Below are 25,421 nucleotides of genomic sequence, written 5' to 3'. Positions count from 1 at the left end.
GTTAAGGAAATCAGCCTGGCTAAGGAAAATTAGTACTGCATTTTAAAAGAGTTAAGCAGATCTAACAAGACTCTAAGCTACTCTTGGGCAGCTCTACTTAGTGTCTGAGCCATCTTCCCTCAAGAACTTTGTTGAAGCGTGTTGAATGACCTTTTTGGAAGCCTTCTACTTGCAACATGAATTAAACAGCAGTTACGATCACTGGGATTAATAATGTGATGTCTGGAGCAGGTAACCTGGAATTATTAATATTATCTCTCTGTCATCTTTTTCTTTTCTTTTTGGAGGGGAGGGGGACAGGATGTTGCTCTGTCACCCAGGCTAGAGTGCAGTGATGTGATCATATCTCACTGTAACCTTTAACTTATGGCCTCAAGTGATCCTCCTGCCTCAGCCTCCAGAGTAGCTGGGACTATAGGCATGTGCCACCACACCCAGCTACTTTTTAAACTTTTTGTAGAAACGGAGTCTTGCTCTGCTGCTCGGGCTGGTCTCAAACTCCTGGGTTCAAGTGAGCCTCCCACTTTGGCCTCCCAGAGCGCTGGGATTACAGGCACGAGCCAGTGTCCAATCTTGTCATTGTTTTCCTTTTTCTTTCTTTTTTTTCTTTAGAGATGGGGGTCTCGCTATGTTGCCAGGCTGGACTCTCAAACTTCTGGGCTCAAGTGATCCTCCCACCTCAGCCTCCTGTGTAGCTGTGACCACTGGCACGTGCCACTATACCCACCTCCCTGCCATCTTTCACTAGAGAGCATGTCTTAGGCTGAGTGCGGTGGCTCATGCCTGTAATCCCAGCACTTTGGGAGGCCAAGGCAGGCGGATCACGTGAGGTCGGGAGTTCTGAAAGGGGCCGGGCGGAGACCAAACTACACCAGTCGCGGTCAAGAGATCTTTATTGGAGGTATCAAGCGGAGAAGGAAGAGAAGAGAGAGAGGAGAAGGAAGAGAAGAGAGAGAGGGCTGCTGGTGTGCTGGGTTTTATATCCCTTGGGCCTACGTGGATTGGGCTAGGGGCGGGCCCAAGGGAAGGCGGGAGACGCTTCTTTCTGATTGGCCCTCCTTTGGCGGGTTCAGACAGTGCCCGGTCAAGGAGGGGAGAAGAACCCGGAACCGGCCCCATCTTAAGGTACGGTGCCATTTTAAGGTACCCCATGTTACCTAACATGTTCGAGACCAGCTTGACCAACATGGAGAAACCCCATCTCTACTAAAAATACAAAATTAGCCGGGTGTGGTGGTGCATGCCTGTAATCCCAGCTACTGGGAGGCTGAGGCAGGAGAATCACTTGAATCTGGGAGGCGGGGGTTGTGGTAAGCCAAGACGGCGCCACTGCACTCCAGCCTGGGCAACAAGAGCGAAACTCCATCTTAAAAAAAAAAGAGAGAGAGAGCATGTCTTGAGCCACAGCTTGCTACTAAGTTTCTGGGACTTGAGAAGACAGGAGAGAGCAATATTTATTTCTCAATGTCCAGAGGGAAGTTACAAAATTTCAGTCGTATGGTAAATGCTGAAGTACTTAGTGCAATAAAGTCCTTCCCTATCAGAAGCTACGCACACCCATGGTGGGGATAAGTTTCTGCTGAGGATTAATAGTGAAAACAGGTCTCCCTTTTAGGGTAGGAACAGAAAACCATGCTTCATGTCTCCCCGTAGCTTTTAAGAGGAAGCACAATGGTTCAGAAACGCCCTTCCTTTCACCCTCACATCAAAATGACCACTTGTTGCTTGACAGTGTGGCTCACCTCATTGTCTTGGTGATTAATCTCGCCGATGTTCGACTGTTGCAACAGGACCGTGAGGAGCCTGTAAGGAAAAATAGGAGAAATGGCTCAAAAGAACAGGCAGTCACGGTGCTCTTGGAATCAGTATAAAAACATGATCTTAGAAAAAGCGTCAGTTGAAAGGCTCCAAATGAAGCTGAGGCCCTTTCCGTTTCTCTGGGAAAAAGATCCACAGAAAAGAAGCAAGAGTGTGATAGGTTAGAAGACACCTGTGTGGAGGGCTACTGTCTGCCTCTCCCACCCTCTCTCCATCTCGGCACTCCCGAGGGGCACAGGGGGATGGAGAAACTTTAGGCTCACTGTGTTCACCAGGCCTCTGTCACCTAGCCATGCCCTTTAAGAACCAAAATCATGTAGCAATTATTATTTCTTTTTCTTTGAGACGGAGTCTCGCTCTGTTGCCCAGGCTGGAGTGCAGTGGCATGAACTTGGCTCACTGCAAGCTCCGCCTCCCAGATTCACACCACCCTCCTGCCTCAGCCTCCCAAGCAGCTGGGACTACAGGCGCCCCCCACCACGCCTGGCTAATTTTTTCTATTTTTTAGTAGAGATGGGGTTTCACCGTGTTAGCCAGGATGGTCTGGATCTCCTGACCTCGTGATCCGCCCGCCTAAGCCTCCCAAAGTGCTGGGATTACAGGTGTGAGCCACCGTGCCCAGCCACTTATTCTTTATTCACTTTACAGAAACTTACAGAGTGCTTTTGACCTGCTTCACTCCTAGCTGCATATGTCATGCCTTTTTAATGCATAGATTATACCAGGAGGTTGTCAGTATTTGCAAGTTTGCTTATTCTTTGTAAAATACACACATGCCTAAGCACAAAATGACAGTAATCAGTGTAAAACAGCTATCAATGATTCTCAGATTCAGGCTCTTAGCTGACGTGGATCTCCTGCTTAGTTGACTGAAGAGGAGAGTGCAAACTGGGAGGAGAGTGCAAACTCCCCCATCTGGGAGAGGGGGCAGCCGAGCATAGTGGAGAGGGGCCCGGGCTCTGCAGCCAGATGGCTTGGGTTTACATCCCAGCCCTGCCACTGATGAGCTCTGTGACCTCAGGCAAGTTACTTACCTTCTTCCTGCCTAAACTTCCTCATCTGTGAGATAGGAGTGATAAAAACTACCTATCACACAGCTCAGTGTGAGGATTAAATGAGTTAATATGCATACAACATATAGAGCATGTCTGGAACATGCTGTTATTTCTAGAGCACTTAACCCCAGAAGTTTGGACCCTGGCTCCATCTCAGAATTGCCTGGAGAGATTTTTTTTTTTTTAAACCACAAATACCTGGACTCTGTACTCAGGGTTTCTAACTCAGTAGGTCTGGAGAAGCCCAGCTTCTACTGTTTAAAAAAAGCTATTCAGGAAATTATGGTAAACAGCCAGGTTTGGAAACAATTGAGAAAGGTGCTGAATGAATTAATCAATGGATACTCATCAGGATGATAAAGAATAGTGTATGGGCAGTCAATGGAGGAAATACAGAAATTGCTTTTGGAAGAATTATTTGTAAAATGAAATGGTTTAGTCTCTTCTCCAATCAAATCTTTATCGTCTCTCGGCTTGGAAGATATCTAAAGCCCTAAGTATTAAATTGTTACTTATAATAGAAGAAAAGAAAGATCCACTAATCATATTGCCTTAGCAGTAAATGTAATACACAGAGAACTTAAATAGAGATGGACTTCTGGTTATTTGCGGTGGAGGTGAAATAACCAGGAAGCTTGTTTTATCAGAGTCTTCTGGGGAGCCAAGATAATGCTGAGATTTAATTCTGACCTCACTACTGCACGATCTGAGTTTCTGTATCCTCATGTATATCAGAGGGCTAGCAACGCAGTGGTGTAAAGGATCAAGTGATCCAACAGGCAGAAAGACCCTGGGTCACATACTCTAAAGGGACAATGGCTATGACTGCATACAGTACATCTCTTTCACGCTCTCTGAATTCTAAATGTAGCCTTTGGTAGGAAGACATATAAAAATAATTGCATTTTGGGTCACACAATTTTTATCTTTGCAATTATTTCACCACTGGATATATTTCCCTGTGGCTGTTTTCTGAGTGGGGGCAGGGCTTAACTGGTGACTGTGCTTCTCCTTTCTCTCTTTCCTTTCTGTCTTCTCTGGCTCATTATTGGCCATTGTTTACTTTCTAGGGCCCATTTGGTCTGAGGGACTGGGGGAGGAGGGGAGGGCAAGGCAGGAGGTCAGCTGTGGTCCAGTGTGGTCATCTTCGGTTAGCCCTGAGCAGACAGAGATTATCTGTAGCCAGACAGGATCTTCTGGGGCTCTAACCAGATTAGAATGGGGGTAGGGAGAGCAAGACCTCTTGTCACATCCTGGGTGGCCTCCCAAGGTTGTGGGATGAACCGTGTGCCTAGATAGTTCTCTATTTGGCTTTCAAAGCCATTCTCTTCTCTATACTGCCCTGCTCTGACGCTGACCTCTAGGGATGGCATCAACCAGGCTCCCTTGCCCTTGGCTTCCTATTGGGTTTTGCTGATGGGGGACTGGCAGGAGGAGGGAGAGAAGCCGGCTCCCTTTCTGGCAATAATTGTATTTCTCTACCAAATGCCTCAGTTCTTGCCAGGTGGCCCCTCTCCTACAGCTAAGCTACCACTGCAGCTCTCAGAAGGTTCCAGTAACAGCCCCTTCCTTGCCCCTTTAGGTCTAGAGAGTGATAACATTTTCCTGCTCTTTTGGGGAAAGTGGGGGTGGGGTAGGGGGTTAGAACATCATCCATTATCTCTTGTTGGTCAATTTTTGGTCAATTTTTTTTTTTTTTTTTTGAGACAGGGTCTTACTCTGTCACCCAGGCTGGAGTGCAGTGGCACAATCACAGTTCACTGCAACCTGGACTTCCTGGGCTGAAGCGATCCATCCTGCTGCCTCAGCCTTCAGAGTGGTTTGCACTACAGGTGTGCACCATCACGCCCAACTAATTTTTTTGTGTTTTTAGTAGAGATGGGGTTTCACCAGGTTGCCCAGGCTGGTCTTGAACTCCTGAACTCAAACGATCCTCAGCCTCCCGAAGTGCTGGGATTACAGGCGTGAATCACCCTATCCAGCCTTGTTAGCCAAGTTTAAATAGTCTTTCCCTAGACTTTCTCCAGTTGCCACCCTTTAATTCCCATGTCTTCTCTGTCATGGCTGTGACTGATACGTGACGATCTATGTGGCCCAACTCCATTTGACTGTGAAGTCTCTGAGACCCATCGATCATCAAAGCTGGACACAAATAGACAGATCAAGGCCCTCTCCTGCATTCTTGCCTTCACTCTGGCTCTGGCTCTCTCTCACGTTATGAGAACAAAGAACCTGAGGCCCTTCCTGGCTTGCCAAGACCACCATCCAGCGGCTCAGTGATACAGCCTGAACCAGAAACCAGGTGTCTCATTGCCAGCCCAGGACTTCCTTGTTGTTCTGTGATACAGAGGTCACCTGCGAGATACTTGTCCAGCATCTATCTCAATTCCTAGATGATTTGCAGCCCTCTCTTGTGCTTCCCCCGAGCTCTCATTTTGTGTTACTGTGGCCCAGGAGTCCCTCCACACCCCCATCAGCCCAGTTCAGACTCCCTCCTGTCCTCGGATCTCCGAGGCAGTGATGTAAGACTCATCTCATCTCAGGTGCCAGGACAGCAGGCTTGGACCCCAGCAAGAGCAGTCCCAGACAGGTGGCGTGTGAGTCATAAGAGCACCCAGGTTGGGGCCAGACTGCCGCTGTTAGAATCCCTGCTCCATACCAACCAGCCAGCAACCTTAGGTGAGCTCCCAGTGCCTACATTTTCTTATCCATAAAATGCAAAGAATAATACCTACTTCCTCAAGATCTATCATGACTTTGAGTCCATGCACACAAGGCACTTGGAATAGCCCTTACATGCCATAATAAAGTTTGATATGGCCGGTGCGCTGGCTCACACCTGCCTGTAATCCCAGCACTTTGGGAGACCAAGATGGGCAGATCACCTGAGGTCAAGAGTTTGAGACCAGCCTGGCTAACATGGTGAAACCCCGTCTGTAATAGAAGTAGAAAAATTAGCCAGGCATGATGGTGGGCACCTGTAATTCCAGCTACTAGGGAGGCTGAGGTCGGAGAATTGCTCCAATCTGGGAGGCGGAGGTTGCAGTGAGCCGAGATCATGCCACTGCACTCTAGCCTGGGCAACAGAGCTTGAGACTCTGTCTCAAAACAAACAAACAAACAAACAAAAAATTCTATAAAATGATCGATTTTTTAATAGCTCCTACCTTCTATTTTCTGGGTCTCCACTGATTACCAGTAGGTGAATGGCGGGTCTCAGAGAAGGATCAGCTAGAAGCATCCTGGGGACAACTCATCCCTGTGAGCTTTCCTGTTTCACTGGCCCCTCTGGATGCTCCCAGCCCTGGAGCTGGCCAGTGCAGTGACAGGTGGGAAAAAATGGTCCCGCAACCAGCCATCTCCCCTTCCTGTCCCTGGAGCTGCCTGTATTAGAGTGTGCTGCAGTGAGAGACAACCACCGCAGGTCAGAACACACCACCTAGTAACTAGAGAACAGGACCCCAAGGAAATGATTTTCTTCCTCCCTTGGGCTGCAGTCAAGAGTGATGAAAGGAGGCAGAGTGGCTGGCACTCCGACAGGGAGGAAAAAAAAAGTCTGCCAGTAGCCATGGAGACCATGTAAAAGACCTTCAGAGAGCCCCGTGGCTGCTTTCAGAGAAAATTGCTGCTTGCCTTCCAACACTAGCATGTGCAGCGTTGTACAAACACAACTCTGTTCTCTTTGGAGCTTTGTTTTAATGATCATGCCCCCTCTTTCACACCAGTGCCCTCTGAATGTCCCAGCCAAGGAAGCAAGAAAAGCCGTGGGGAGCTGAAAGGGAGAAACTTGGACCTGCTGAGAAGCAGAGGGTTCAAGGTAGGAAGGGGAATCATGAGAGGAAACCTGTGCGTCTTTGCTTTTGTAAACCCAATGTGCCTTCATGTTCATGATTATAAATCACTTATCCCTGCATCAGCCTCCATCCTCACTGAGCGGGTGTTTAGCGAAGGATGCAGATTCATACTGTTTGGTTTGTTCAGGAGTTGTTTCCATCCGAGCACTAAAATCCCTCTGGAGGCAAAGGACTAATTGAAGCATCCCTTGGCTTGTTTATAAGCAGCTTCGGTTTGAGGCTTCTCTCTGAATAACCTCCAGTGAGCACCAAATAGAAGGAGCTTGCTGTTTGGAAATCTAAATGTTAGCAGATTTTAAATCAGTATAAAAACCTGAGCACAAGGGCACCATGTGGCCTGTACATATTGTTTATGATTAGGGGAAAATGCAGACATACGCCAACTGACAAAGATGTGCATAGATCCACACATACAACACGCCCCAACAACCATTGCAGTAAACCTGTGTGCCCGGCAGTAGGATGCAGGACTGCATTTACATGGGCGTGTGTCTGTGCACACATTTTTGTGGACCTGAGTGTGCTGAGGTGGAGAAGGCCAGGATGAGCACCAGTGGGGTGGCAGTAGCAGTGTTTCATTCCTTAGCTTCTTATGATGCTTATGGTGTTTCTATCTTCCATCATCATCATCATTGACGACCATCAACATTATCATATCATCACCCCATCATCATCACCATGTTCACTTTCTGAACATGGACAATGTACTAGGTGCTGAGTTCAGTGTTTCCACACATTTTCTCGTTTACTTCTGCCTACTTCCCTGTGAAGTAAGCAGGAATAATACATTTAATAGTACTTACTTCGCCAGGTGTGGTGGCTCACTCTTGTAATCCCAGCACTTTGGGAGGCTGAGGTGGGCGGATCACCTGAGGTTGGGAGTTCGAGACCAGCCTGACCAACATGGAGAAACCCCATCTCTACTACAAATACAAAATTATCTGGGCATGGTGGTGCATGTCTGTAATCCCAGCTACTTGGGAGGCTGAGGCAGGAGAATTGCTTGAACCCAGGAGGCGGAGGTTGCGGTGAGCCCAGATTACGCCTTTACACTCCAGCCTGGGCAACAAGAGTGAAACTCTGTCTCAAAAAATAAAAAAATAAAAAATAGTACTTATTTCAAGAGGAAGCTGAGCCTTGACATGTTAACTTGCCCAAGAGAATAAGAGCTGGAGGCAGGTTTAAACTCAGTCAGTCTGACTCATACTCATGAGCTGACACTCCTGGCCACCCTTCAGGGATCTATCTTCCTTCCTTCCTTCCTTCCTTCCTTCCTTCCTTCCTTCCTTTCTCCTTCCTTTCTCTCTCTCTCTTTCTTTCTTTCTCTCCTTCCTTCCTTCCTTCGGGTCTTGTGCTCTCACCCAGGTTGGATTACAGTGGCACAATCATAGCTCACCGCAGCCTCGAACTCCTGGGCTCAAGAAATCTTCCAGTCTTGGCCTCCTGAATAGTTAGGACTACAGGAGCACACCACTATGCCTGGCTAATTTAAAAAAAAAAAATCATTTTTAGAAATGAGGCCTCACTATGTTGCCTAAGCTGGTCTTGAACTCCTGGCTTCAAGTTATCCTCCTGCCTCCGTCTCCCAAAGCACTAGGATTACAGGTGTGAGCCACAATGCCTGGCCCCTTCAGGGATTTTAGATTGTTTTCAGATAAATATAGTAAAATAAGATAACGAGTGAAGAAACAAGACAAAGAGAAAACAAGGGCAGGAAAAAAAAAGACGTGATCTATAGTCCTACATGTATGCCAGAGGTGGGACACGAATTGAGTTTTGAATTTTCTAAATATATAAAGAAAGAAACATGCTCTGAAGTCACAGTGTCTGTATAGTAAAAATAAAAAATGATTTATCAGAAGCAGCACAGCAATTCCTTCTTCAGTAGAAATATTTCTGGTGGTTTCTCATATAGAATTTTTCGGAGGTGCTAATGAACGATGAGCCAGTAAATTTTGTAAGACTGTTTCTTATAAGGCTTCTCAACGGAGACCAAGGGCTTAATGTCAAAATATGGCCATTAAAATAAATCCAGTTTCTACTTTAAACATTTAATGCAGATGTATCAATTTCTGCCATGGACGTAAAATTTCTCAAACAACTATAAAATATGTAATTTTAACAATGTAATCCCATAGGGAATCCTTTAGGGCGAACTAGTTTCCAGATATTCTGTAGGTAACCAAACTACAGTCATGCATCATTTAATGATGGGAATACTTTCTGAGAAATGTGTCGTTAGGCGATTTCATCATTGTGTGGACATCATAGAGTGTATTACACAAATCTAGATGGTAGAGCATACTACACACCTATGCTATATGGTAGAGCCTATTGCTTCTAGGCTACAAACATGCACAGCATGTGACTGTACTAAACACTGTAGGCAATTGTAACAGAGTGGCAAGTATTTATGCATCTAAACATAGAAAAGGTACAGTAAAAATATGATATAATCATCTTATGGGACCATCATTAGACATGCAGTCTGCCATTAACTGAAATGTCATTATGCAGCATGCGACTGTATTTGATTTGCTGTATGGTTGTTAAGACTTAACCCAGTTAATCTTTGGAGAGGATTTACTAGAAATAACAATTTTGGTTTTGGAATAATCAATCTTAACATTTTGGGATTATTAGTTAAAGTAGCTAGCATTGCCATAACTAAAGCAGAATTTCGTCTTTCAGAATCAGTTAAGGGCTTTTTGAACAATATAACTAACTATGTCATCTGCACACAGAAGGATGTTTATTTTTCTTATTTCAACCCATCTAGGGGTGGTGGCTGGGCTGTTATGTACGGTTTCAAGAGAGGGGAAGCCACGACTTTCTGCTCTCCTAGTTACAGCAACTTAATGTAGATCCTCAAGAGTCGAGGAGTACTGATAAGCATCATAAGAAATAGAAACACAAGTCCACAAAGAGGAAGTACACTTGGGTTGATTTTCAACTTATTATTGCAGTGATTTCAGAGAATGAACCCGATCAACTGATCCAATTGACATTGAATGTAATTTTGACTGACAAGGCTTAGTTTACCCCTTAGGTGCAATGGGTTAAGAACAGAGACAGCGAGCTTTTCACCAAAATCCATGTTCCCCTTTCCTGGATTGGAGGCATTGTTGGGAGGTGGATTCCTGGCTAGAAACTATATTCCCCAGAGCAACTTACAACCAGATGTGGTCGAACGACTAGTCCTTATTGATGGAATATGAGCAGAAATGAATTGTGTCATTTGCAGGCTGAGGTTTTAAAGAACTGAGTCTGGCTTCTCTATAGGGTAGTCCCTGCTTAATCTGTGGTTTCGCTTTCCATTATTTCAGTTACCCACAGTTCACTGTGGTTCAAAAACATTCAATGAAAAATTCCAGAAACAAACAATTCATGTTTTAAATTGTGCAGCATTCTGAGTAGAATGATGAAATCTGCCACTAACTACACTCTGCTCTCATTAGTCACTTAGGAGCCATCTTGGTTAACAGATCGGCTGTCCCTGTATCACAGCACTGTGTTCACGTTACTCTTATTTTACTTAGCAGTGGCCCCAAAGTGCAAGAGTGGTGATACTGGCATATTGTTATAATTGCTCTATTTTATTATTATTGTTAATCTCTTACTGTGCCTAATTTATACGTTAAATTTTATAGGTATGTATGTAGAGGAAAAAAACATAGCATATATGGACTTTGGTACTATCTGAGGTTTCAGACATCAATGTGGGTCTTGGAACGTATCCCCTCCAGGGTGAGGGGGGATTACTGTGCTCCTCTTTCCCCATCTGCAGGCTGAATGAAAGGCATTCTGTGCTCTTAGGGGATGAAGGTGCTACAGAATGGAAGAAGCCTGGGTCCCTGAATCGCCATGTGGCAGGGAGCCACCTACCACCCCCCTACATTGTATGGTTACATGTCTGAGAAACTTTTTTTTTTTTTTTTTGAGACGAAGTCTCACTTTGTCGCCCAGCCTGGAGTGCAGTGGTGCAAACTCAGCTCACTGCAACCTCCGCCTCCTGAGTTCAAGCGATTCTCCTGCTTCAGCCTCCTGAGTAGCTGAGCTTACAGGCACTCACCACCACATCTGGCTAATTTTTGTATTTTTAGTACAGGTGGGGTTTTGCCATGTTGGCCAGGCTGGTCTCGAACTCCTCACCTCAGGTCATCCATCTGCGTCGGCCTCCCAAAGTGCTGGGATTACAGGTGTGAGCCATGGCACCTGGCCAGAAATAATTTTTATTGTGTTAAAACACTGAAACTTTGGATTTTATGTGTTACAACCGCTATAATTACCATAACTTAAATGGGCTCTTTCAATCTTCCAGAATCAGTTAATAGGTTTTGAAATGACCACTCCAAGTGAGGCAAGTAAAAGCAATTACGTAGAGTAAATTAAGACAGAAGAAACAGAAAAGGTACATTTTAAAGTTATTTTCTAAAGACCACTCTTGGGAAAACAATATGATTTTGTGACTAAGTATTTTTGTGGGGTCATTCTTTTTTTTTGTTTTTCCTAATTCATCAAGGGGGAGTCATCCCCTCATGATGTCTATTGATTGTTAACTGTCTGGGTTTGCTGTTTCTTTTCTAAACATCCTTGTTTTGTTGGGCTTTGGGTAAATCCTAGTTTTCTGTTATTTCTGGACATAGTCCAATATAATAAGAGTCAAGCCTTGGGAATAGTCCTGGAATTTCCCAGGACCTTTTATTTTACTGTAAAAGAGATTGAAGTAAAGAAATCTTGTTATTCCTCAGCCTGGAAGATTATGGCCTTGGGCTCCTCAACCCAGACAGAGCTTCAGGTTTTAGTTCTGGACACAGAGTTGAGAGAGTGAAGTATATAGAATACACTCCTTGTGCTGCTGGCCTATGACCTAGGCTTGGAAATGCTCAATTTCTGTGAGAGGCATGTTCTGCACAGCAGAAACGGTCCACCATGTTACTGATTCCATAGTAGAAATGCTGTTAGCAGCTGCTCTGAGGGGCTTTCTGAAGAATGGGGACCGAGGCCATGTAGACACAGAGGAATGGAGAAGCTACCCTTGGTATGGACAAAACCTTTTCCTTCATCGCTCAGTTATCTTACAAAAAGATGGCCTTCTTGATCATCCAATTTACTTGAGTGCATTTCTTCACAGGGCTTCTAGGAGCACACACTTCTGGTTTCCTTCTAACCCCCTGATCTCCCTGCTGCTGGCTCCTTTGCCTCCTCCCAGCTCCTAAAGGCTGGCATGGCCCTGGGTTTAGACATTAACCTTTCTGCCCAGTCACTGCTCTTTTGCCCTATTTAATTTTCTTCATAGCCCTCGTCACTATTAGAAATGATCTTATTTATTTGTTAACTGGTATGCTTAAGAGCTTCACTAGAATATAAGCCCTGTGACATCAGAGACTCTGTTTTATTTACTGTAGAATTTCAAAGGACTAGAACAGTCCTTGGTCCATAACATGTGCTCAAAAAATAGTTGTTGAATGCATAATTGACTGACTGATTAATGGAATGAATGAATATATGAATTCTGATGATGACAAACAGCATGTCTTCTTAAAGATTAGGAGACAAAACTTTTATCAAAGTAGGAGGAGACAGTTTGAGATTATTCTAGAATATTTTGTTGTGGTCATATCTGCTGCAACTTCAAAAAAAAAAAAGAAAAGATGATTTTCTTTTTCTTTTTTATCAGCCACAGAGGGATGGATTAGATGACCTTCCACACAAGTTGAGTCACTCCCAACTTGAGCATCATGTAAACCTGGTCACTTACCTCACATCGGGCTCAGCAGTGGCAGCATGCAGTGGCAGGCGGCCATTTTTATCTGGGATATTGTGCTTGGCACCATTTCTGAGTAGACTCACACAGCCTTCAAGCCAGCCCTGGAATACAAGAGCAACCACATCATTATATAACAGAAGCTCACATAACATGGTCCAACAAACTTTCTCTAGATTTTTTTCCCTTTCTCTGGTTTGGCTAAAAACATATTTTATTTGACTTGAAGTGGTTAAGAACCACAACTCCATCTTAGATGCCTCAACAGAGGGCCAGAGGTCTTGAAGTACAGATTCCCAGGTTTATGGGAGGACCTTTCCCCTTTAGATGCAGACTGACCTTAGAATCTCTCCATCTCCCCCTCCCCATTTCTAGGGCCACTAACTGGTATTGTATAAGCTCAGACGCATGATAAATGGGCCTTGGTCTTCTATTGCAAGCTCCTTTTCTAGTAACCACAAGGACAGCACCTTGCTTATTCAAGTCAGTCTCCCTCCCAGTGCCTAGCAGTCTAACCTGAGCACCACTGCAATGGCTGGGACCCTGCCACCTTGTTGACTGATCCTTCTGATGCTGAAAGCTTGAATCCCTAAATACAAGGCATCACCAGCACCTTCCAAAGGTTTCCCATTGCTATGTTTTATCCACCTGTAAATTCCTCAAGAAACTTTATGTGAACTGCTGAAACCTGCTGTCTACAATTGTCTAGATTGAGACCTGATATGGCCACATCTCATGCTTGTCTCCTCCTCGGTCAACATTTACTGCTGGGTCATCTTCTCATTTTCTCTCCCATTTCAAAGGGCAGGTATAATTTCAGGCTAGCCCTCCCTCCCATGCTACTTTAACTGACCCGTATCTATTGATAACCAAGTTTGGCTCGCGTGCTAAAGAGGATGTCTCCTGTGTTCATCCAGAATGGCTTGGGTTATTTGCCCAATTATAAGTATACTTAAAAATAGATGAAATTATTATTATGAAGAATAATAGAATAACCCTCTATTTTGTTCAGAAGCAGGCTTCCCACCTTCCTACATTCACATCTAGGTAAACCTCAAAATTATCCAGTAAAATGAGAAAGATGACTGAAGATATTTCCTCCTTATGTTGAAAGCAATAAAAATCAAAACGTTGGCTAGGCAGGGTGGCTCACGCCTGTAATCCCAGCACTTTGGGAGGCCGAGGTGGGTGGATCATAGGGCCAGGAGATCGAGACCATCCTGGCTAACACGGTGAAACCCCGTCTCTACTAAAAATACAAAAAATGTGGTGGCAGGTGCCTGTAGTCCCAGCTACTTGGGAGGCTGAGGCAGGAGAATGGTGTGAACCTGGGAGGCGGAGCTTGCAGTGAGCCGAGATGGCGCCACTGCGCTCCAGCCTGGATGACAGAGCGAGACTCTGTCTCAAGGAAAAAAAAAAAAAATCAAAATGTTAATAAATGCATGGAGAAGAAGGAAGATAATGATAAGAAAAACCTTTTGGTTTTGAAAAGTCTGGAAGGAAAATCAACAAAAATGCATCAAAACTCAGAGTATAAATATTGAATATGATTTTGTAGAATTGACCATTAATATCTAAGTATTAAGTAGAAGCAAGTATTTTTCTGGCATTTCCAGTCTTGAGTCATAGTTTACTGATGCATTAAATCTGTTTCTAGTTTTTAATGTCTAAATCATCAGGTTCTCAGATTAAAAGAAATGAGACCCAGAGACCCAAAAGAAAGGCATGCTGGGCAAATTTTAGAGTTGCCAAAGAGTTACAGTTTTTGAAAAGTAGATCTTTTGGTGGGGGAACGTTTGAAACACTTAAAAATCATATTGCAACATTTCCTGGAACTCTGTGTGTGTCAATGGTTTTCTGATTTTTTTTTTTTCCTGAAAATAAAAAGAAGAAAACCATTGAATATACTATCTGAAACCCTTGGTCAGTCACTATTAAGAACCAACAAATGAGTTTTATACCTACTATGTGCTGGCTGATTCCCCAAGTGTTTATTCTTCAGCTGTGATGGGCATTTTTTTTTTATTACATGTTACAAATGAAGGAGAAAGCACAAAGAGATACAGTGATTTGCCTAACCAACGTCACACACCTGTGAAATCTGATCATTTGAATTGGGTCCTTCTTGTTGTATCCAACTACTAAACCAGAGTTGAGAAGTCAGGGGAAAAAGCAGGCAGGGAACATAACATTGCTCCCAAAATGCAATTATCTGTGAGCCTGGCTGCTGAAACTGCCTATAATAACTAGTTTTATCTAACGGCTTCTGAAAAACCTGCTGCAACTCAAAGACAAATTTTACCCACCATGGTCACTCACCAGTCAGAGCTTGCCAGCTCCCCAAAACTCGACTAGTGCCAATAAACTTTCTGGAAAAACAATATGTAACATTTCTCCTTCTAATAAAACCTACAACTTCCTCTTCATTCTTTAGACATATCGAGGACCACCTGGTCTGTGTGTATGCCCTGAATTGCAATTCTTTTTTTTCTTGTTTTTTGAGACAGGGTCTCACTCTGTTGCCCAGGCTGGAGTACAGTGGCACGATCTCGGCTCACTGCAGCCTCCACCGCCTGGGTTCAAGTGATTCTCCTGCCTCAGCTTCCCAAGTAGCTGGGACTACAGGCATGCGCCACCACGCCTGGCTACATTTTGTATTTTTGGTAGAGACGGGTTTTCACCATGTTGCCCAGGCTGGTCTCGAACTCCCGACCTCAGGTGATCTGCCTGCCTCGGGCTCCCAAAGTGCTGGGATTACAGGCGTGAGCCACCATGCCCGGCTGCAATTCTTATATATCAAATAATATGTTAAATGTAGAGATTTGTATCTCTCTCTCTCTATATATATATGTGTGTGTATATATATATATATATATATTTTTTTTTTTTTTTTTTTTGAGACAGAGTTTCTCTCTTGTTGCCCAGGCTGGAGTGCAATGGCGCCATCTTGGCTCACCACAACTTCCGCCTCCTGGGTTCAGGCAATTCTCCTGCCTCGGCCTCCTGAGTAGCTGGAATTACAGGCATGCGCCACCACGCCCGGCTAATTTTGTATTTTTAGTAGAGACAGGGTTTCTCCATGTTGGTCAGGCTGGTCTCAAACTCCCAACCTCAGGTGATCCTCCAGCCTCCTGGCCTCCCAAAGTGGTGGGATTACAGGCATGAGCCACCGCGCCTGGTCTCAACTCTACATATTTTATTTGAGTTTGACACATCTGTGGTAAGTTTTTTTGTACTCTGAGTTCAGAGTTATGGCTGAGACTTAACTTCTAAATGTCCCGTTTGCGAAATTTTTCTTTAATTCTTGAATTTGAACATTGCCAGGAGGGAGGGATGAGCTTCACAGTGCAGTCTCCAGGACAACCGCTTCCCGTGAACCTCAGCAGAACAATGGAGGGTCCTGCCTTGGGAAGCCACACGGAGATGGGGGCAGAGTTAAAAAGGTAGCACCACATGGTGTCCTGCTGGCAGACTCTCCTCACGCAGCCCTTAGAATATATTCCTAGAAAGAGTTGTCTGCAAAGGTGTCAACTTTCTAGGCTCCAAGGGTGCCCATCATTATTCACCGTGATTTAGAGGAGTACTTCTTCCCAGTCCCTTGCATAGCTCTCTAGTCAAAGAAATGTAAAATTTTGAATTTTTGAACTTTGAAAGGGGGACAGTTTGCTTTCACTACATTCTATTTGCTAGTGGCAGTCAACTTTAGAAACCCCTTCTATCGCCTTCCTCTACCCCCTTATCCCAGTTTTCTCTTTTCTTCAGCTCAGACACTGGAAAAGTCCATAGCAAGAGCAATTCTTAAGGCATGTGCTAGAAGGGAGGGGGCTAGGAGAACAGCCACATGTCTGTCTGAGATACGGGACTTCGGCTAATATGCACAGACCAGTGGCTTTTAAACTTGACAGGCAAGTTTTTAAAAATTGCCTGGGAGGCTGAGGTGGGCAGATCATGAGGTCAAGAGATCGAGACCATTCTGGCCAACATGGTGAAACCCTGTCTCTACTAAAAATACAAAAATTAGCTGGGTGTGGTGGTGCATGCCTGTAGTCCCAGCTACTTGGGAGGCTAAGGCAGGAGAATCGCTTGAACCCGGGAGGCAGAGGCTGCAGTGAGCTGAGATCGCACCACTGCACTCCAGCCTGGTGACAGAGTAAGACTCTTCTCAAAAAAAAAAAAAAAATTGCCAAGGAGGTTTGTTTAACATGCAGATTCCCCCAGCACCAATTACCCCAGTCCTGCTCCCAGAGTATCTGACTCAGAAGGTCTAGGGTATACCCTGGTACCTGCATTTGACACTAATGTCAATAAGTTCTGATAACCCTCTACCATCAGACCAGCCTGGCACTTGCATTTGAAACAAGCACCCCAAGGGATATTGACACAAAAGATCTGTGGACCACAGTTTGAAAATTTCTTCCTAGATTTGCATGTGAGTTCTAGAGAGAGAGCACAAATAGAAAATGAAAAAGTAGGCTCTAAAGGAAATCTCTGTGAGACTTGGTCAATGCTTTATTGCAATCTATGCTAGATCATGGCAGAAAGGGGTGGTGTTTGGGAAAGGGAAGTGATTTAATTCAGCAGGACACCTTCAATGGGGCTGGTCCAGAGTGAATTCGCCACCATCAGTGGGCAGCAATAGCAAATGCAAGCCATAGCAAATGCAAGAAGCTGCACTGGTAGCAATGGTGGTCATAGTGAAGATTTCTGGGTACCTCTCTGGAGAGGAAGAAAAAGGATGACCTCCATGTGGTAGTTAGGACTTGTTTGACATGGACTCAAGGCACCCCTAGGACCTCCCAAAAGGATTGCAAGAAGAGTTTGAGAGGAGAGGGTCTTGAGGATTTTCAGTAAGGCTTAACCAAGCTTGCTCTAATGTTGGGAAATGCTGAACTGAAATCTCTACTGGTGAGGACTAGCATTACGACACAGTTGTTAAATTGAGCCCTGATTGTGGGCTGAGTCCTCTGCTTGGCGTTGTCCCTTTAAGAGCCTGCTATGTCTCCCCTGTTCTCTATTTTCCAGTCCCTCCCACCACCTTTCCCAGTTCTCATTGTTCTCCACACTCCTCAGCCTCAAGCTTCTACTCAACCAATCCTACCCCACAGATGTTAACTGGATCTTCACAGTATTCCCACCCTGTTGGGGTTATTTAGGGAGATTGTTTTTAGAAGCACCAAGTGTGTCCAGAAATATCCCAAGAGAAATTCTGATGCTGTTAAGATAGAAAAGAATGTTTCCCTAATGGCCATATCACCTCTATCTTAGAGGATTGTTAGGAAGATCCAAAATGGCCCAAATTCATGAAACCAACTCTAAGTGGGGATATAAATGTTGAAGATGATTGGAGTAAAGCTTCAAGTTCTAGCTCCTTTAGCCAGCTGCATAGATCCAAGAATGCTCCTTTGCAACTGGGACCCCATAGTGACACCCTTAGCCTACCCTGCTCCTTAGACCCTGTGACAGGCACAAGTCAGTACCAGGTAGGTGGCCAAGCATAAACTTGTGCGGCCATAAGCATCCTGCATGTTAATATTGGCTCCCATCTTCAACAGCAGCTTCACTGTGTCCACTTGACGTCCAGAAACCGCATGCATCAAGGGTGTGCATCCTGGAATGAGACATTTCAACAGCCTTTAAATAATGTTTGACCCATGAAACTGATGAGCAGGCTTTATTGGCCTGTTCATTTATTTTGCTGTTTGCAATACAAACCCAGCTGTTTGTATGGGACTGAAGGGAGATGAAGCTAATTGTTGCTACATCTCTATAAACTATGTATTTTTTTTACTGGCTCTTTTTAATCTTTTGCAATTTTGCAATAATTGGCTGAGTAAAACATTTTCGGTAGATGATAAAAATTGCTTATGACTGTGTCAGGGATCAGCATAATTTAAGACATAACAGGCAGATTTATCCTGACTTGGCTTGAACCATGTAGAATCTAGGAGTGACTTTGGAAAGCCGCTCTATCTGGGCAGATGGGTTCAGCACACTTTTATTGGGGGTGGCAGGTGCTAAGGGGCAGCAACAGTACCCAGCCTTGGATTGCACAAATTCTTGCTGAAAAAGTGGCCACCTGTACTGAAATGCTTCTCTGTTTTCAGAATCAATATAGGTCAAGGCATTTAGTTTTTTATGTGTTTTCTTCCTGAATAAAAATAGAGATGAAATTACACATTTTGATGAACGTTGCAGGGCTGTTGGAACAAGCCAGCCTCATGAGGCAGGATCCAGGTGCTTCTTATTCCTTCAGGTGAAGAACTCAAACCTCAGATTCACCCCTTGCCCAGCTGAGACTTGTGTAGATGTCTTTGGACTGGAGATTGTGATTCTTCTCCAGATGAACTGCAAGCTATGACCCTGAGAAATCCCTGAGAAAGGGTAAATCCCAAGATTTCTGTTTTCACTGAAAGAACACCGAGTTCAGAGTTGTGGCTGAGTCTTAACTTCTAAGTGTCCCTTTTGCCAAAGTTTTCTTTAATATTTGAATTTGACCATTGCCAGGAGGGAGTGATGAGCTTTGCAGTGCAGTCCCTAGGACACCAGAAATTGAGTTGCAGTCGGCAACTCAATTTCTCTCCAATTTTTTTCCTTCTAAAACTCTTTCAGTCATCTGTACTGGGAAAAAGCAGCAATGAAGTGCTATGTCTTAAAATAGTTGCAAAATTTCCTTCCTTTCCCTTCCTCCCTTCCTTTCTTCCTGTCAACAAGTGGTAATTATAACTATTGAGAGAAAAAAAGGACATGCTGCAAAAGGCAATTATTGAAGCAATCTGTGAATCTGAAATGCTCAGTAAGTAAAGCTAAAGAATCCCTAGATAGGCCGGGTGTGGTGGCTCATGCCTGTAATCCCAGCACTTTGGGAGGCAGAGGTGGGCAGATCTCTTGAGGCCAGGAGTTCAAGAACAGCCTGGCCAACATGGTGAAACCCTGTCTAAAAATTCAAAAAAAATTAGCTGGGCATGGTGGCACGCACCTATGATCCCAGCTACTCAGGAGGCTGAGGCAAGAGAATTGCTTGAACCTGGGAGGTGGAGGTTGCAGTGAGCCGAGATTGTGCCGCTGCACTCCAGCCTGGGTGACAGAGTGAGACTCCATCTCAAAAACACACACACACACACACAAAAAAAACCAAAAACAGAATCCCTAGATATTGTTTTCATAAAATTACATGCTATGTCTGGCTAATTTACATCTATCTTGACAGCCTAGCTTATATATAAATTTCTTCAGGGAACGACTTCCTGACCCTCCATTGTGAACTGGATGTCCATGTTATAATTTTTCATCATCCTTCATTTTTCTCTAGTAATTCTTTTAATATTTTACAATTATGCATTGATTGAGCATAATCATGTGTTTAAAATTTGTCACTTCTAAGCTATAAATTCAAAGTGGAAGGAGCCACATCTCTCATGCTCAAAACTGAATCCTCGGTACCAACCACTGTACCTGGTACCGGGAAGATATTAAACAGCAATTCTGAAATGCATAACCAAATGATTACTGAACGAATCTTTTTTTTTTTTTTTGAGACAGCATCTTTCTCTGTTACCCAGGCTGGAATGCAGTGGTGTGATCATGGCTCCCTGCAGCCTTGATCTTCCAGGCTCAAGCAATCCTTCCACGTCAATGTCTCAAACTACAGGGATTACCGGCGTGAGCCACTGCATCTGGCCCAAATATTTCTTAAGTTTAAAATAATTTTCCTGAGGTGTCTCTAACTGAGGTTTAGGGAGGAATGACAGATTTATCTCCAAATGGGGTTCCAAAATTTATTTTAAGTTGGTACATTTGTCCTTGTAGAAAATAGAAAAAAAAAACCCTCAAAATAAAACAAATAAGACAGTACAGCATTGTTCCTGTATGTAAAATTCATATATAAAAGAAAAGGTCTTCCTTAAACAAAAGCAATCAGAAAAGTAACAAAAAACAATAGCAACAACAACAAAAATACGGTACTTAGGAATAAATCTAACTGAAGAAGAGCAAGACTTATGTGGATAAAAAGTATAAAACTTACTGGGTGACATAAAAGAAGAACTAAACATGGGAAGATACTATGTTTATGAAGGAAAAGACTCAATATAATAGAGCTATCAATTTCCTGAAAATAAATCTGTACATTCATTGCAAGTCTAATAAAAACTCAACAAAGCTGTTGTGAAACTTGAAAAAAATCCTAAAATTTATCTGGAAGTTTAAAGTGCCAAAAAAATTTTCAAGACAATTTTACAGTAGAATGAAAGAGGATTATTGCTTTTTGAACCAACAAGATTATACAGCCATGGTAATTAAAACAATAAATATATCAACAGAACAGAAGAAAAAGTCCAGGAAATACTTAGACCTATGGAGGAACTCAATATATGACCAAAGTGACATCACAAATCAGTAGGAAAAAAAAAGGTATTCAATAAATGGTGCTGACAAATTGGCTATACAAAAGGGATACGTTAAAATTAGATCTAAAATTCACATCATACATAAATACTTTCCAAATGGATTAGACACCAAATATGAAAAGCAAAATTTAACAACTTATAAAATATAGAGACGAGTATATTTTATAACATTAAGACTAGTAAGGCCTTACTGAAGAAGACATAAAAACTGCAAACTATAAAGAAAACATTTTATTAAATTCAATTATATTCAAATTAAAATTTTCTGTATTACATAAGATTCCATAAATGAAATGAAAAGGCAAGCTACAGATTGGGAGGTTATTTTAATTCATAAAACCAAGAAAAAATTATGAGCTTAACTAAATAAATAACATCAATAATTCAATCAGAAAGAAATAAACAGTATGGGAGCAATTTGAGAGACAGCAGACACAAGCCAATAAGCATATGAAAGATTCTAAATCTCTCAAATAATTAGGGAATACATATTTGTATTGTTATAAAAAACTAGCTTTTATAACAGACCCACTCCCATGATTACTAACCCACTCCCACAATGATCCATGAGTGGATTAATCCCAATAATCTCCCAAAGGTTCCACCTCTCAACAATACTGCATTGTGGACCAGGATCCCAACACATGAAATTTGAGGGACCACATTCAAACTATAGCATGTAGCTTGAATGTAGTTGAAATTGGTTATACTGATTCCTTCCACTTTATTCTTTTTCAAAATCGTTTTAACTATCCTAGTTCCTTTGTATTTCTATACACATTTTAGCTAATCTTGTCTATATACACAAAAAATCTTGCTGGGGTTTGGTAGAAATTGTGGTCTCCATCTCATGCCAAGATGTCTCTTCAGAATTTGCGCTAAACCTGTATACAAATTTGAAGAGCACTGCATGTTTACTATGTTGAGCCTTCTAGTCCACAAACATGGTATGCCTTTCCATTTATTAAGATCTTTGATTTATTTAATTAGCACTTTATAGTTTTCAACATACAAGTTCTGTACATATTTTATTGTATTTGCACCTAAATGTTTCTTTTTATTGAGTGATTTTAAATGGCATTATAGTTTAAAATTTCGATGTCTGCATGTCCATTGTTTGTATACAAAAATAAAATTTATGTCTTGTACTCTGTGACCTTGCTGAACTCACTTAGTTGTAGGAGTATGTTGGTAAATTCCTTAGGATTTACTATGAGGACAATCAAATTGTGCAAAAAGTAATAGTTTTCCTTTTTCCTTTTCAAGATGTATGCTTTTGGCCGGGCCAGTGGCTCAGGCCTGTAATCCCAGCACTTTGGGAGGCCAAGGTGGGCGGATCACCTGAGAGGTCAGGAGTTTGAGAAGAGCCTGGGCAACATGGTGAAACCTGTCTCTACTAAAAATAGAAAAATTATCTGGGCGCAGTGGCGGGCACCTGTAATCCCAGTTACTCGGGAGTTTGAGGCAGAATTGCTTGAACCCGGGAGGTGGAGGTTGCAGTGAGCCGAGATTGCACCACTGCACTCCAGTCTGGGTGACAGAGTGAGACTCTGTCAAAAAAATAAAAGATGTATGCTTTTTATTTCCTTTTCTTGCCCTTTTGCACTCATATTACACTATGCTGGATTGGCGTGGTGAGAGTGGACATTCACACTTTGTTCCAGGTCTTAGGGGCAAAGCACTCAAACTTTCACCATTAAGTAAAACCTTAGCTCTAGAGTTGTTGTTGTTGATACTCTTCCTTATGTTGAAGAAGCTCTCCTCTATTCCTATTTTTCTGAGATTTTTATTATTAATATGTGTTAAATTTTTTCTAAAGCTTTTTTGTATTAATTGATATGAACATGTGATTTTTCTGCCTTAGCTGGTTAATTCGGTGGATTACATTGACTTTCAAATATTGAACCAGTCTTACATCCCTAACATCCCTAAAACAAACCCTACTTGGCCATGGTGTATGATTCTTTTTGTTTTTGTTTTGAGATGGAGTCTGGCTCTGTCACCCAGGCTGGAGTGCAGTAGTGCGATCTCAGCTCACTGCAACCTCTGCCTCCCGGGTTCAAGCAATTCTCGTGCCTCAGCCTCCCCAGTAGCTAGGATTATAGGCGCATGCCACCGTACCCAGCTAATTTTTGTATTTTTAGTAGAGATGGGGTTTCACCATGTTGGCCAGGCTGGTCTTGACCTCAAGTCGTGACCTCAAGTGATCTGCTTGCCTCGGCCTCCCAAAGTGTTGGGATTATAGGCGTGAGCCACCCTATCCAGCCTATTTCTGTATATTACTGAATTCTATTTGCTAATATTTGGTTAAGAATTTTTATATCTACATTCATGAAGACTACTGGTCTATAGGCTTATTTTTTTTACATCGTCTTTGGTTTTGATAGTGAAGTAATACTAGCTCATAAACATAACTGAAATGTGTTTTCTCATCTCTTTTTTTGGAAGAGATTATGTGGAATCAGTGCTGGTTATTCTTTAAAAGTATGTAGAAATCTGCCAGGTGAGGTGGCTCATATCTACAATCTTAGCACTTTGGGAGGCCAAGGTGGGAGGATCACAAATCTCTGGTGAAATAATCTAGTCCTGAAGATATCTTTTTTGGGGGAGATTTTTAAATTATGAAGTCAATTTCCTAATTATAGGGCTCTTCAGATTATCTATTTCTTATTGGCTATTTCTTACTGTTCTGTTTTCAAGTTCACTAATTCTTTCCCTTGCATCCTCATTCTGCTGCTGAGATTATTCACTGAGTTTTAACATTGCGATGATTGTATTTTTGATTTTTAAAAATTCTCATTTGGTTTTTCCTTATGTCTTTTATTTCTTGGCTGAGACTTTCTATTTGTTTCTTTAGTTTTAAGCATGTTTTCAATTGCTCATTGAAGTATTTTTGTCACGGTTATTTGAAAATCTTTGTGAGATAATTCTAACATCTCTTTCATTGGCATCTGTTGATTATTTTTTCATTCAGTTTGGGATCTTCCTGTTTCTTGGTATGACAAGTAATTTTCTATTGAAACTTGGACATTTGGGGTATTATATTATGAGATTCCTGATCTTAAACCTTTTATTTTAGCTGGCTTCCATGGGCACTGCTGTAAAGGGGAAGTAAAGGGTTGCCACCTCATTATTGCAAGGTGGCATTAGAAATCCAGGTTTCCTACTTAGTCTTTGCTGGAATGAGTGGGGCTGGAGCCCCATGGCTTTTTGTGGTGTTTGGCTGGAGAAGGGACTTATTGTCTAAAAAGTGTTCTGTCTTTCTAGGCTGTTCCTTTCCTGGTCCTTTTGTCTGAGAGAGAAGGCTTTTGTTGTTTTTCTTGCTGTTTGGTCTGTGCCTGTTGACATTTCTGGGTTGCCAGCTTCTTCAGCATCAGCTCTGGGACAGACAAGGCAAAAAGAAAACCCCGGGCACTTACACCATGTCATTCCTTGAGTCAGAAGATCTCAGTTCGTCTGTTATTTTATCTCCATCTTCCAGAGTCTTTTTATGTTTATATATAACGTCCAGGGTTTTTAGTTGCATTTAGCAGAAATAATACGAAAGAAATGCATCTACTCCATCTTCCCAGAAGCAGAAATCCTTGCTCTTTGCCTTTTACAGTTACATTTTCACAACATCTATTGCTACCAAAAGTAGCCTGCTCTTTCCGTACCCTTTCCTAACTACTTGACCTATCTATTTTGGTCATTCGTACAAAGATATTGAAAACAAACTCGAACTGGTGACTTCATTATAAGAGGCAATGTAAAATAATCTGAAACTTTGTGTCTAACCCCTTATTTAAAGAAATACCAAGGTATCTGCAATTAGCCACAGTGTCAAAATGGCTGGTCAGATATACATTTATTAACATTGCTCATGTCTGAAGGCCATCTCTAAAAAAATAGAGCAGAACATTCTGGATTCAAAATGCATACATAGCTCACCTTCACTGTCACAGCACTCTAGGATAGAAGGGTCTTCCCGAATCACTGCAGTCAGAGCATTGACATCTCCATTAGAGGCTGCCTGATAAACCATGGTCAGGTCAACTTCCTCAGATGAGTCACCTTCGTGCATCAAACAGACACAATGTTAGTGTGTGGAGCCAGTTCACTGAAAGAATAACAATACCCAAGTCATCACCCACACAAGTGATTCATTAGAACTTCTCAAGTGAATCCAGGCAGAAGACTGAGTCATCCTGGCTACACACTCCCTCACCACTTCTGAAGAAAGGTGGATCACTCATGCCATTTGTAACACCACCGTGTATTGGAAAGGAACCTGAGGGATTGGATGTTATTTGAGATTTTCTGATTATTTCCAGGCATTCAGGCTTCTCGAAGCCAGTGAGCCCAGAGAGGAAAGTGGGGCCCTCATCTTGGTTCTGCATTGCCCTTTTTGATCTGGAACATGTTCCTTGTCCTCCCAGTGACTCAGTTTACTACCTTTGAAAGAGACACTGTGCTCTCCATTCTCTGTTCTCCAGATGTAGAGGGTGAGGCAGCCTTTCCCACCCTATTCTGTACCCTGAGG

General features: G+C 42.8%; 1 protein-coding gene across 1 annotated transcript in view; it reads right to left on the bottom strand.

The window, feature by feature from the left end:
* Positions 1–25,421, bottom strand: part of ANKRD55 (ankyrin repeat domain 55) — a 135,529-nt gene that overhangs the window by 61,878 nt on the left and 48,230 nt on the right. The window contains exons 2-5 of the mRNA XM_055252872.2: positions 24,830–24,952; positions 17,972–18,102; positions 12,489–12,598; positions 1,743–1,803 (exon numbers count right to left, since the gene is read on the bottom strand). Of these exons, the coding sequence (XP_055108847.2) occupies positions 1,743–1,803; positions 12,489–12,598; positions 17,972–18,102; positions 24,830–24,952 (425 nt within the window). The remainder of the gene's footprint in view (positions 1–1,742; positions 1,804–12,488; positions 12,599–17,971; positions 18,103–24,829; positions 24,953–25,421) is intronic.

This window comes from Symphalangus syndactylus, chromosome 18, assembly GCF_028878055.3.
Source record: "Symphalangus syndactylus isolate Jambi chromosome 18, NHGRI_mSymSyn1-v2.1_pri, whole genome shotgun sequence".
Taxonomy (NCBI): domain Eukaryota; kingdom Metazoa; phylum Chordata; class Mammalia; order Primates; family Hylobatidae; genus Symphalangus; species Symphalangus syndactylus.
This window is presented reverse-complemented; position numbering and strand designations above follow the sequence as displayed.